This window comes from Haliotis asinina, chromosome 5, assembly GCF_037392515.1.
Source record: "Haliotis asinina isolate JCU_RB_2024 chromosome 5, JCU_Hal_asi_v2, whole genome shotgun sequence".
In the NCBI taxonomy this organism is placed as follows: domain Eukaryota; kingdom Metazoa; phylum Mollusca; class Gastropoda; order Lepetellida; family Haliotidae; genus Haliotis; species Haliotis asinina.
The window spans coordinates 59,442,214-59,454,612 of record NC_090284.1 but is presented as its reverse complement, the minus strand read 5'-3'; the positions used below and the strand labels follow the sequence as shown (position 1 = coordinate 59,454,612).

Sequence of the window (12,399 nt, the reverse complement as noted above, 5' to 3'; positions counted from 1 at the left end):
ATCTCTGGAACATCCACATCAAAGCCTGTCGTGTATTTTGAATGTATGATCTGTTGGAACTCGAAATTACTGTCGGTCCTCAGACCCGAAGCCGACTGAAAACCACCCGATGCCACAGCTTTCATTTTCCTTATGGTGGACATTTCTTTCATCACCGATACCTAAAAGTGTTATTTTTCAGAAAACATCATTCAGTATTTTCTACTTTTTATCTCGATCAGCAACTGTCGTCTGTTACTCTTTAACTCTGTTAGTTGTCAGGATTTTTTTGCTTGCTGAGAATTATTCATAGTGGAGCTAAAATGTAGGGCCCTCACATTCTGACCAGGATCCACAACCTTTAATGGTTCTGGTAAACACCGCTTGGATCCTTACTCATCTGAAGGTATGCGTCCAACACAGTGACTCTGAGAGTTGTATGATGTGATGGGGACTCTGAGAGTTGTAGTGGTGAAGGTGATGATGGTTGAGAGTTGTGTAGTGTGAAGGTGATAGTGACTGTGAGGGTTGTGGTGTGACAGTGACTGTGACTGTGAGAGTTGTGTAGGGTGAGGTTGACGGTGACACTGGACGTTGTGTAGTGTGAAGGTGACAGTGACTGTGAGGGTTGTGGTGTGAAGGTGACAGTGACTGTGAGAGTTGTGTTGGGTAAGGTTGACGGTGACACTGGACGTTGTGTAGTGTGAAGGTGACAGTGACTGTGAGGGTTGTGGTGTGAAGGTGACAGTGACTGTGAGAGTTGTGTAGGGTGAGGTTGACGGTGACACTGGACGTTGTGTAGTGTGAAGGTGACAGTGACTGTGAGGGTTGTGGTGTGAAGGTGACAGTGACTGTGAGGGTTGTGGTGTGAAGGTGACAGTGACTGTGAGAGTTGTGTAGCGCAAGGTTGACGGTGACACTGGACGTTGTGTAGTATGAAGGTGACAGTGACTGTGAGGGTTGTGGTGTGAAGGTTGACAGTGACTGTGAGGGTTGTGTAGGGTGGGGTTGACGGTGACACTGGACGTTGTGTAGTGTGAAGGTGACAGTGACTGTGAGGGTTGTGGTGTGAAGGTGACAGTGACTGTGAGAGTTGTGTAGGGTGAGGTTGACGGTGACACTGGACGTTGTGTAGTGTGAAGGTGACAGTGACTGTGAGGGTTGTGGTATGAAGGTGACAGTGACTGTGAAAGTTGTGTAGGGTGAGGTTGACGGTGACACTGGACGTTGTGTAGTGTGAAGGTGACAGTGACTGTGAGGGTTGTGGTGTGAAGGTGACAGTGACTGTGAGGGTTGTGGTGTGAAGGTGACAGTGACTGTGAGAGTTGTGTAGGGTAAGGTTGACGGTGACACTGGACGTTGTGTAGTATGAAGGTGACAGTGACTGTGAGGGTTGTGGTGTGAAGGTTGACAGTGACTGTGAGGGTTGTGTAGGGTGGGGTTGACGGTGACACTGGACGTTGTGTAGTATGAAGGTGACAGTGACTGTGAGGGTTGTGGTGTGAAGGTGACAGTGACTGTGAGAGTTGTGTAGGGTTAGGTTGACTGGACGTTGTATAGTGTGAAGGTGACAGTGACTGTGGGGGTTGTGGTGTGAAGGTGACAGTGACTGTGAGAGTTGTGGTGTGAAGGTGATAGGGACTGTGAGGGTTGTGGTGTGAAGGTGACAGTGACTGTGAGAGTTGTGGGGTGAAGGTGACAGTGACTGTGAGAGTTGTGGTGTGAAGGTGACAGTGACTGTGAGAGTTGTGTAGGGTGAGGTTGACGGTGACACTGGACGCTGTGTAGTGTGAAGGTGACAGTGAATGTGAGGTTTGTGGTGTGAAGGTGACAGTGACTGTGAGGGTTGTGGTGTGAAGGTGACAGTGACTGTGAGAGTTGTGTAGGGTAAGTTTGACGGTGACACTGGACGTTGTGTAGTATGAAGGTGACAGTGACTGTGAGGGTTGTGGTGTGAAGGTGACAGTGACTGTGAGAGTTGTGGTGTGAAGGTGATAGTGACTGTGAGAGTTGTGGTGTGAAGGTGACAGTGACTGTGAGAGTTGTGTAGGGTGAGGTTGACGGTGACACTGGACGTTGTATAGTGTGATGGTGACAGTGACTGTGGGGGTTGTGGTGTGAAGGTGACAGTGACTGTGAGAGTTGTGGTGTGAAGGTGATAGTGACTGTGAGGGATGTGGTGTGAAGGTGACAGTGACTGTGAGAGTTGTGGTGTGAAGGTGACAGTGACTGTGAGGGTTGTGGTGTGAAGGTGACAGTGACTGTGAGAGTTGTGTAGGGTGAGGTTGACGGTGACACTGGACGTTGTGTAGTGTGAAGGTAGCAGTGAATGTGAGGGTTGTGGTGTGAAGGTGACAGTGACTGTGAGGGTTGTGGTGTGGAGGTGAGAGTGACTGTGAGAGTTGTGTAGGGTAAGGTTGACGGTGACACTGGACGTTGTGTAGTATGAAGGTGACAGTGACTGTGAGAGTTGTGGTGTGAAGGTGATAGTGACTGTGAGAGTTGTGGTGTGAAGGTGACAGTGACTGTGAGAGTTGTGTAGGGTGAGGTTGACGGTGACACTGGACGTTGTATAGTGTGATGGTGACAGTGACTGTGGGGGTTGTGGTGTGAAGGTGACAGTGACTGTGAGAGTTGTGGTGTGAAGGTGATAGTGACTGTGAGGGATGTGGTGTGAAGGTGACAGTGACTGTGAGAGTTGTGGTGTGAAGGTGACAGTGACTGTGAGGGTTGTGGTGTGAAGGTGACAGTGACTGTGAGAGTTGTGTAGGGTGAGGTTGACGGTGACACTGGACGTTGTGTAGTGTGAAGGTAGCAGTGAATGTGAGGGTTGTGGTGTGAAGGTGACAGTGACTGTGAGGGTTGTGGTGTGGAGGTGAGAGTGACTGTGAGAGTTGTGTAGGGTAAGGTTGACGGTGACACTGGACGTTGTGTAGTGTGAAGGTGACAGTGACTGTGAGGGTTGTGGTGTGAAGGTGACAGTGACTCTGAGAGTTGTGTAGGGTAAGGTTGACTGGACGTTGTATTGTGTGAAGGTGACAGTGACTGTGGGGGTTGTGGTGTGAAGGTGACAGTGACTGTGAGAGTTGTGGTATGAAGGTGACAGTGACTGTGAGAGTTGTGGTGTGAAGGTGATATTGACTGTGAGAGTTGTGGTGTGAAGGTGACAGTGACTGTGAGAGTTGTGTAGGGTGAGGTTGACGGTGACACTGGACGTTGTGTAGTGTGAAGGTGACAGTGACTGTGAGGGTTGTGGTGTGAAGGTGACAGTGACTGTGAGGGTTGTGGTGTGAAGGTGACAGTGACTGTGAGAGTTGTGTAGCGCAAGGTTGACGGTGACACTGGACGTTGTGTAGTATGAAGGTGACAGTGACTGTGAGGGTTGTGGTGTGAAGGTTGACAGTGACTGTGAGGGTTGTGTAGGGTGGGGTTGACGGTGACACTGGACGTTGTGTAGTGTGAAGGTGACAGTGACTGTGAGGGTTGTGGTGTGAAGGTGACAGTGACTGTGAGAGTTGTGTAGGGTGAGGTTGACGGTGACACTGGACGTTGTGTAGTGTGAAGGTGACAGTGACTGTGAGGGTTGTGGTATGAAGGTGACAGTGACTGTGAAAGTTGTGTAGGGTGAGGTTGACGGTGACACTGGACGTTGTGTAGTGTGAAGGTGACAGTGACTGTGAGGGTTGTGGTGTGAAGGTGACAGTGACTGTGAGGGTTGTGGTGTGAAGGTGACAGTGACTGTGAGAGTTGTGTAGGGTGAGGTTGACGGTGACACTGGACGTTGTGTAGTATGAAGGTGACAGTGACTGTGAGGGTTGTGGTGTGAAGGTTGACAGTGACTGTGAGGGTTGTGTAGGGTGGGGTTGACGGTGACACTGGACGTTGTGTAGTATGAAGGTGACAGTGACTGTGAGGGTTGTGGTGTGAAGGTGACAGTGACTGTGAGAGTTGTGTAGGGTTAGGTTGACTGGACGTTGTATAGTGTGAAGGTGACAGTGACTGTGGGGGTTGTGGTGTGAAGGTGACAGTGACTGTGAGAGTTGTGGTGTGAAGGTGATAGGGACTGTGAGGGTTGTGGTGTGAAGGTGACAGTGACTGTGAGAGTTGTGGGGTGAAGGTGATAGTGACTGTGAGAGTTGTGGTGTGAAGGTGACAGTGACTGTGAGAGTTGTGTAGGGTGAGGTTGACGGTGACACTGGACGCTGTGTAGTGTGAAGGTGACAGTGAATGTGAGGTTTGTGGTGTGAAGGTGACAGTGACTGTGAGGGTTGTGGTGTGAAGGTGACAGTGACTGTGAGAGTTGTGTAGGGTAAGTTTGACGGTGACACTGGACGTTGTGTAGTATGAAGGTGACAGTGACTGTGAGGGTTGTGGTGTGAAGGTGACAGTGACTGTGAGAGTTGTGGTGTGAAGGTGATAGTGACTGTGAGAGTTGTGGTGTGAAGGTGACAGTGACTGTGAGAGTTGTGTAGGGTGAGGTTGACGGTGACACTGGACGTTGTATAGTGTGATGGTGACAGTGACTGTGGGGGTTGTGGTGTGAAGGTGACAGTGACTGTGAGAGTTGTGGTGTGAAGGTGATAGTGACTGTGAGGGATGTGGTGTGAAGGTGACAGTGACTGTGAGAGTTGTGGTGTGAAGGTGACAGTGACTGTGAGGGTTGTGGTGTGAAGGTGACAGTGACTGTGAGAGTTGTGTAGGGTGAGGTTGACGGTGACACTGGACGTTGTGTAGTGTGAAGGTAGCAGTGAATGTGAGGGTTGTGGTGTGAAGGTGACAGTGACTGTGAGGGTTGTGGTGTGGAGGTGAGAGTGACTGTGAGAGTTGTGTAGGGTAAGGTTGACGGTGACACTGGACGTTGTGTAGTATGAAGGTGACAGTGACTGTGAGAGTTGTGGTGTGAAGGTGATAGTGACTGTGAGAGTTGTGGTGTGAAGGTGACAGTGACTGTGAGAGTTGTGTAGGGTGAGGTTGACGGTGACACTGGACGTTGTATAGTGTGATGGTGACAGTGACTGTGGGGGTTGTGGTGTGAAGGTGACAGTGACTGTGAGAGTTGTGGTGTGAAGGTGATAGTGACTGTGAGGGATGTGGTGTGAAGGTGACAGTGACTGTGAGAGTTGTGGTGTGAAGGTGACAGTGACTGTGAGGGTTGTGGTGTGAAGGTGACAGTGACTGTGAGAGTTGTGTAGGGTGAGGTTGACGGTGACACTGGACGTTGTGTAGTGTGAAGGTAGCAGTGAATGTGAGGGTTGTGGTGTGAAGGTGACAGTGACTGTGAGGGTTGTGTAGGGTAAGGTTGACGGTGACACTGGACGTTGTGTAGTGTGAAGGTGACAGTGACTGTGAGGGTTGTGGTGTGAAGGTGACAGTGACTCTGAGAGTTGTGTAGGGTAAGGTTGACTGGACGTTGTATTGTGTGAAGGTGACAGTGACTGTGGGGGTTGTGGTGTGAAGGTGACAGTGACTGTGAGAGTTGTGGTATGAAGGTGACAGTGACTGTGAGAGTTGTGGTGTGAAGGTGATATTGACTGTGAGGGTTGTGGTGTGAAGGTGACAGTGACTGTGAGAGTTGTGGTGTGAAGGTGATTGTGACTGTGAGGGTTGTGGTGTGAAGGTGACAGTGACTGTGAGAGTTGTGTAGGGTAAGGTTGACGGTGACACTGGACGCTGTGTAGTGTGAAGGTGACAGTGACTGTGAGAGTTGTGTAGGGTGAAGTTGCCGGTAACACTGAACGTTGTGTAGTGTGAAGGTAACAGTGACTGTGAGGGTTGTGATGTGGAGGTGACAGTGACTGTGAGAGTTGTGTAGGTTAAGGCTGACGGTGACACTGGACGTTGTGTAGTGTGAAGGTGATAGTGACTGTGAGGGTTGTGGTGTGAAGGTGACAGTGACTGTGAGAGTTGTGCAGGGTGAGGTTGACGGTGACACTGGACGTTGTGTAGTGTGAAGGTGACAGTGACTGTGAGGGTTGTGGTGTGAAGGTGACAGTGACTGTAAGGGTTGTGTAGGGTGATGTTGACGGTGACACTGGACGTTGTGTAGTGTGCAGATGACAGTGACTGTGAGGGTTGTGGTATGAAGGTGACAGTGACTGTGAGAGTTGTGTAGGGTAAGGTTGACGGTGACACTGGACGTTGTGTAGTGTGAAGGTGACAGTGACTGTGGGGGTTGTGGTGTGAAGGTGACAGTGACTGTAAGGGTTGTGGTGTGAAGGTGACAGTGACTGTGAGGGTTGTGGTGTGAAGGTGACAGTGACTGTGAGGGTTGTGGTGTGAAGGTGACAGTGACTGTAAGGGTTGTGGTGTGAAGGTGACAGTGACTGTAAGGGTTGTGGTGTGAAGGTGACAGTGACTGTGAGGGTTGTGGTGTGAAGGTGACAGTGACTGTGAGGGTTGTGGTGTGAAGGTGACAGTGACTGTGAGAGTTGTGTAGGGTGAGGTTGACGGTGACACTGGACGTTGTGTAGTATGAAGGTGACAGTGACTGTGAGGGTTGTGGTGTGAAGGTGACAGTGACTGTGAAAGTTGTGTAGGGTAAGGTTGACGGTGACACTGGACGTTGTGTAGTGTGACGGTGACGATGAATGAGTGAGTGAGTGGATATGGTTTTTCGCTCCTATTAAATATTGCAGCAATATCAAGACGGGGAACACCAGAAATGTGCTTCAGATATTAAGAACATCTGGGGAATCGAACCCTGGTCTAGACTCGGCAAGACGAGCACACGCTTTGACTATTAGGCTACCCCTCCGCTCTTACGACGATAACTGAGAGCAATGTGAAGGTGACGATAACTGAGAGTGATGTGAAGGTGACGATAACTGAAAGTGATGTGAAGGTGACGATGACTGAGAGTGATGTGAAGGTGACGATGACTGAGAGAGATGTGAAGGTGACGATGACTGAGAGTGATGTGAAGGTGACGATGACTGAGAGGAATGTGTAAGTGACGATGACTGAGAGCAATGTGAAGGTGACGATGACTGAGAGTGATGTGAAGGTGACGATGACTGAGAGTGATGTGAAGGTGACGATGACTGAGAGTGATGTGAAGGTGACGATGACTGAGAGTGATGTGAAGGTGACGATGACTGAGAGGAATGTGTAAGTGACGATGACTGAGAGTGATGTGAAGGTGACGATGACTGAGAGTGATGTGAAGGTGACGATGACTGAGAGTGATGTGAAGGTGACGATGACTGAGAGTGATGTGAAGGTGACGATGACTGAGAGTGATGTGAAAGTGACGATGACTGAGAGTGATGTGAAGGTGACGATGACTGAGAGTGATGTGAAGGTGACGATGACTGAGAGTGATGTGAAGGTGACGATGACTGAGAGTGATGTGAAGGTGACGATGACTGAGAGTGATGTGAAGGTGACGATGACTGAGAGTAATGTGAGGGTGACGATGACTGAGAGTAATGTGAAGGTGACGATGACTGAGAGTGATGTGAAGGTGACGATGACTCTTGAAGTTGCATGGTGTGAGGGTGACGGTGAATCTGAATCTGAGCGTTATGTGGTATGAAGGTGGTGGTGACTCTGCGAGTTGTGAGGTGGTAAGGTGGATATGTCTCTGATATTTGTGTAATGTTAAAGTGACATCGTCTCTTGGAGTGTCATGATGTGCAGGTGAAGATGACTCTGAGAGTTGTGTGGTGTGAAGGTGACAAAACCTCTGAGAGTTGTGTAGTATGAAGGTGGCGGTGACACTGAGAGTTGTGTGATGTGAAGGTGGCGGTGACTCTGAGAGTTGGGTGATGTGAAGGTGACGATGACTCTGAGAGTTGGGTGATGTGAAGGTGACGATGACTCTGAGACATGTGTAGTGTGGGAGTGACAATGACTACGGGAAATGGTGTCATCACACAACCAGACATATGTTTTATACCCGCAGCTTATTGTAGTGGACAAATACGGACACTCACAAAGCTACAGGTAAATTTAGACAACTATGACCTGTTCTTGTTACTTCCCCACCTACGAAAGGCGTAATTAGCTAATGTCTGAGTACCACATATCCTAACCTACATATTTGTTAGGGAAGATGAAAGATGGATGAGAAAGTCATCATATTATACACATTAGAAAATGACAACACAAAGATCAAATGGTAAGACAGTTTAGTGTTATTAGCGTTCTGGCTTTCAATGTGTTTAACCTTTATGGTATTGCATGGTTTTCTGTAGAAGCAATGTGTCCGTGACTTAGGCAGTGTATTCATTGTGTCTGTGTCATTGTTTCAGCAGTGACGGTAGCAAGGTACAGATGCCATATGTCCGTGGAATGAATTCATTGTGTCTGTGTCATTGTTTAGCAGTGTCTTTAGCTGTGCACATATTCCGTCTGTCCTTCGCAATGTACTTATTGTGTCTGTGCCATTGTTTTAGCAGTGTCGTCAGCAGTGTACAGATTCCGTCTGTCCGTCGCAGTGAATTCTTTGTGTCTGTGTCATTCTTTAGCAGTGTCTATAGCAGTCTACAAATTCCGTCTGTCTGTATTTTTTAGCAGCAGTAATATTTAACGTCACATCGCCAAAATTTCTGTCATACCGTGACGGGAACTATCTATACATTATACCTAGATTATGCCCAGATAAACCATACCATATCACTTGTCGTCAAACCACAAGAAAAACACCACAGTGTTCACAGATTTGTCTTAAAGCCAACATGATATAATAAAATATATCACTACAGAAAACAATCCAATATAAAAGAGGGGTACAGATTCCCAGCAACTGGAGGTAGATCACGATACAAGTAACCATGCAATATTTTGGCAGTGTTGGTAGCAATGTACAGAGTTTGTATGCCCGTGGCAATATATATATATATATATATATATATATATATATATATATATATATATATGTGTGTGTGTGTGTGTGTGTGTGTGTGTGTGTGTGTGTGTGTGTGTGTGTGTGTGTGTGTGTGTGATGTCATGTGATCGATAGATATATATATCCATTGTAGTGTTCGTAGTAATGTGTCACATGTGAATGTATGTGACAATGGCTTTCCTGTGCCTTTAGAAATAAATAATTGCATAAAAATTATATCTTATGATCGCAATACGGCGAGATTAGACGAATTTAATATTTCACACTTATGTCCGATTTTGCACGGTTGCCGTATCTTAAACCTGACCTTGAACGTTTCTAATTTTCAAAAGCATTTGTGTCTCATATGAAAACTTTGACATATTATAGTTTACTTATTAATGGAAGTTATTAATTTATAAATAAGAACATAATATATATTATTTTGATTTTGTTTCTGTCGTGATGAAAACCTGACACTGATTGATGACGTCGGGAGGAGAAGTGCACAATTATGTCCCTTGCGCGGTCCCGATAGCCTAAAAGTGAAGTTTAAAACTTTATTAAAATAGTCTGTGTCTTGAAAAGGATATGTAATGCATATGGAACGTAATACTAGTGCATTTGCATTTTTTTTTGCATTGAACTCTGAAATGCCATTGCAGAAAGAAACAACTCTTTCTTTGAACCGGTCCAGTTCTCTTCTGTCATGACAGCTTCACGTTCAATACAAACAGTAAGTTCCAAAAGCACTAGTATAACGATCTATGCGTAGGCGGATCCAGAAGTGAGGTGAAGGTGTTGAATAGTGTTTAACTTAACGTTTAATGAAATACTTTTTTTCTCTACATATGCCATGAACGCGAACATACATTACGTCACAGTAGCTTGATTACCTATTCCCAAGATGTTCGTCACAATATGATAACAAGAGCAAATATTTAGAGAGATGTATTTCCTAAACAAAGAGCCAAACAATTTTCTGATTTCATACCATAACATTTAAGTTTGACACATTGTGAAGCATCTGTGATCACACATGAGTTGAGATAACCAGATTTTACATACAGAATATTCGTTTAGTCTTTGCAAAATGGAACGTTGGCACAAGATAATACTCAGTCTATACTACCAATAGATATGGATTCCATTTGGTGTAAGGGTCAATGTAAGTGTTAAAGTCATATGTACTGATCACTGAAAACCAGTGATGACACCAGGTGAAGAAGTTACTTATGTATTTCGCTACGTTTCTGCCAATTTGACAACATATCTGTTTACAGCCTGACGCTACACATAACCAGTACTCGTGCCTTTCGATGACAGGCTGACATGTGACAATCAAGTGATCGATAACCAGAGAACACAGTTGTTAATTTTGAATTAGAACGTGTGTGGAAATCTTATTACTTACGCAAAAAGAAGAACGTATGGGGAAATATTTCACACATGTTTTATTCAAAGTAACGCCAAGAGACCATTGATCATCTCAGTTATCTATCCAAGCAATTAGCATTCATTACAAACTCAACAGATTATTGGTACTCGCCACGATCTTCTTCTCCGTTCATCTGACACATGTGGTAATTTTCACCTGACTCTTACGCATTGTGATCATAAATGATGACTCGACATATGAAATTGTTATAATATTTCAGCGCTAGGTTTAGCTTTACTGAAATCATTGCAACTATTAAAGCCAGACACACTATTTATTCCATTCTTATGTCCATAAATCTCAAGAAAGAAGATATATGGGTAAGGTTGATGCCATTCTCTAAATTATGTTCACAGGGCAAATTGGAAAGCACGCAGGCAGTAGACATAGTGTGTTTTGTGTTTCAATTAGAATAGTCGTAAAATATGGTGATAAGAGAACCCGAATCAACACCACACCTTGTCGCAGAGTCTTTACGGTAGACGTAGGTACCATACAATCTCGACTCTTAACATTAAGAATTTAAGAATTTAATCTGATGTTGCCTGGAAAATGACTTGAAAATGAAATGGTTATATGTCGAGTGATTTTGCTCATTTGTAAAATAATTAAAATCGTTCATAAAGTCTCGAATGGAATATTGATTCAAGCCGTTAGAGTTCGACACTGTGTGAACGTATTGCTTCGTTATAAAGTATTATATTACGTTTCTATCGGGTACGTGTAACTCAGAGGCCTAAAGGGGAAACATAATCAGATCATATATAGATCATCTTGAAAGTAGCATTTTTGTTGTCCCAAGAAGAATCAAATCGCTCAAATGAACTAAATTCATTGCAGCAATATTTTGTAATAAACGTTAATAGTTTCGTATTTGGATAGTTATACAGTCGTATATAGTTATATAGTCTAGTTATATATATAGCCTTTTAGACAAATAAGAGTCAAGAGCAATAAAAGGTTCACATTGTGTAAAACTGTATTTATTTGCAGTCTGAAATACAATTTTATATAATTTGAAGATCCTTCAAAGGACGCAAAAATGGCCGACGCTACACTGATAGTTCCAAGACGTGTTTGTTTAAAGATGGGTGACGGTATCAGTTGTAAAAATCTTTTTTAATACTGACAAGAATACGTCCATTGTATAATTCTACTGCAAAAATATATTGTATAAATTTATGGTATAAATATGTTGTATAAGTCCATTGTATGGAATGTCAAAGTAGTAAATCTTGTCAAATAACTCAGTCGCCTGAAACAAAAACAAATCCTGGACAATAGCACTAATCGTTTTAATAGTACAAGGTCACTGTTCGAAACCTAAAACCATCACTGAAATAGAATCCCAAACGAACTAAAACGCTATTAACTGTTTTGGAGCTAACGGTTTTGATGATATTTAGTTTAACAAACTTTCATTGTTGAGGGATTGTGGATTTATGTCTGATTTTGTAAAAAAATAACAACGGATCTCAAGGGATTTAATTTTGTTTAGGAACAATTTTAAAAGCACACATCTAAAAGTTAGCAAATGCATGTAGTGTACGGTTTCTCAAAGACAAAATTCCACGTCACAGTCAAACAAAATGTGACAAGAGCATTCGGGTAATGAAAATACTCCTGATTCTCTGTGGAATCGTATATTGCATTGCTGAACCATCTTTAAATGTTCTACTCTACCGAAATTGCATCTTGAAATTGGTCACCAACAACGTCTGCTGACTGTAGTGAAACGGGTGGACTGTTGATTTGGTTGCGGTTGCGGTTGCGGTTGCGGTTGCGGTTGCAGTCGTGGTTGCGGTTGAGGCTGCGGCTGCGGCTGCGGCTGCGGCTGCGGCTGCGGCTGCGGCTGACGCAATGTTTGCGGGTTGTAGTAAATCGGGTGGTCTGGTTCTGGGTGTGGTCGAAGTGTGTCATCTGCGAAGGCTAGTAGTATCTAGACAGTAGTTCCTTGACAGGACTGATTTACTGACGCTGTCATAAAGCTGGAATATGCCAAGCACCAAACTACCCATATGGATCGGTACAAATCTACATTTTGCTTCAGTATTATTCATTCAGGGAAGTTACCCGTACGTCGCCGGGTACTCCTTGTCAGGACAAATCCCTTCTCTCTGCGTGTGGTATGTAGACAGAGTGAATCTGCGCATGA

The 12,399-nt window shown here is 45.0% G+C and overlaps 1 protein-coding gene across 1 annotated transcript; it reads right to left on the bottom strand.

The window, feature by feature from the left end:
• Positions 1-340: 340 nt before the first annotated feature.
• LOC137283939 (mucin-2-like) lies at positions 341-12,164 on the bottom strand. The gene is made up of 4 exons (XM_067815611.1): positions 11,971-12,164; positions 6,742-7,453; positions 3,254-6,174; positions 341-3,056 (listed from the first exon to the last, which is right to left on the bottom strand). Exons 1-4 carry the CDS (start codon positions 12,162-12,164, stop codon positions 341-343), a joined length of 6,543 nt encoding a protein of 2,180 aa, XP_067671712.1.
• Positions 12,165-12,399: the final 235 nt, after the last annotated feature.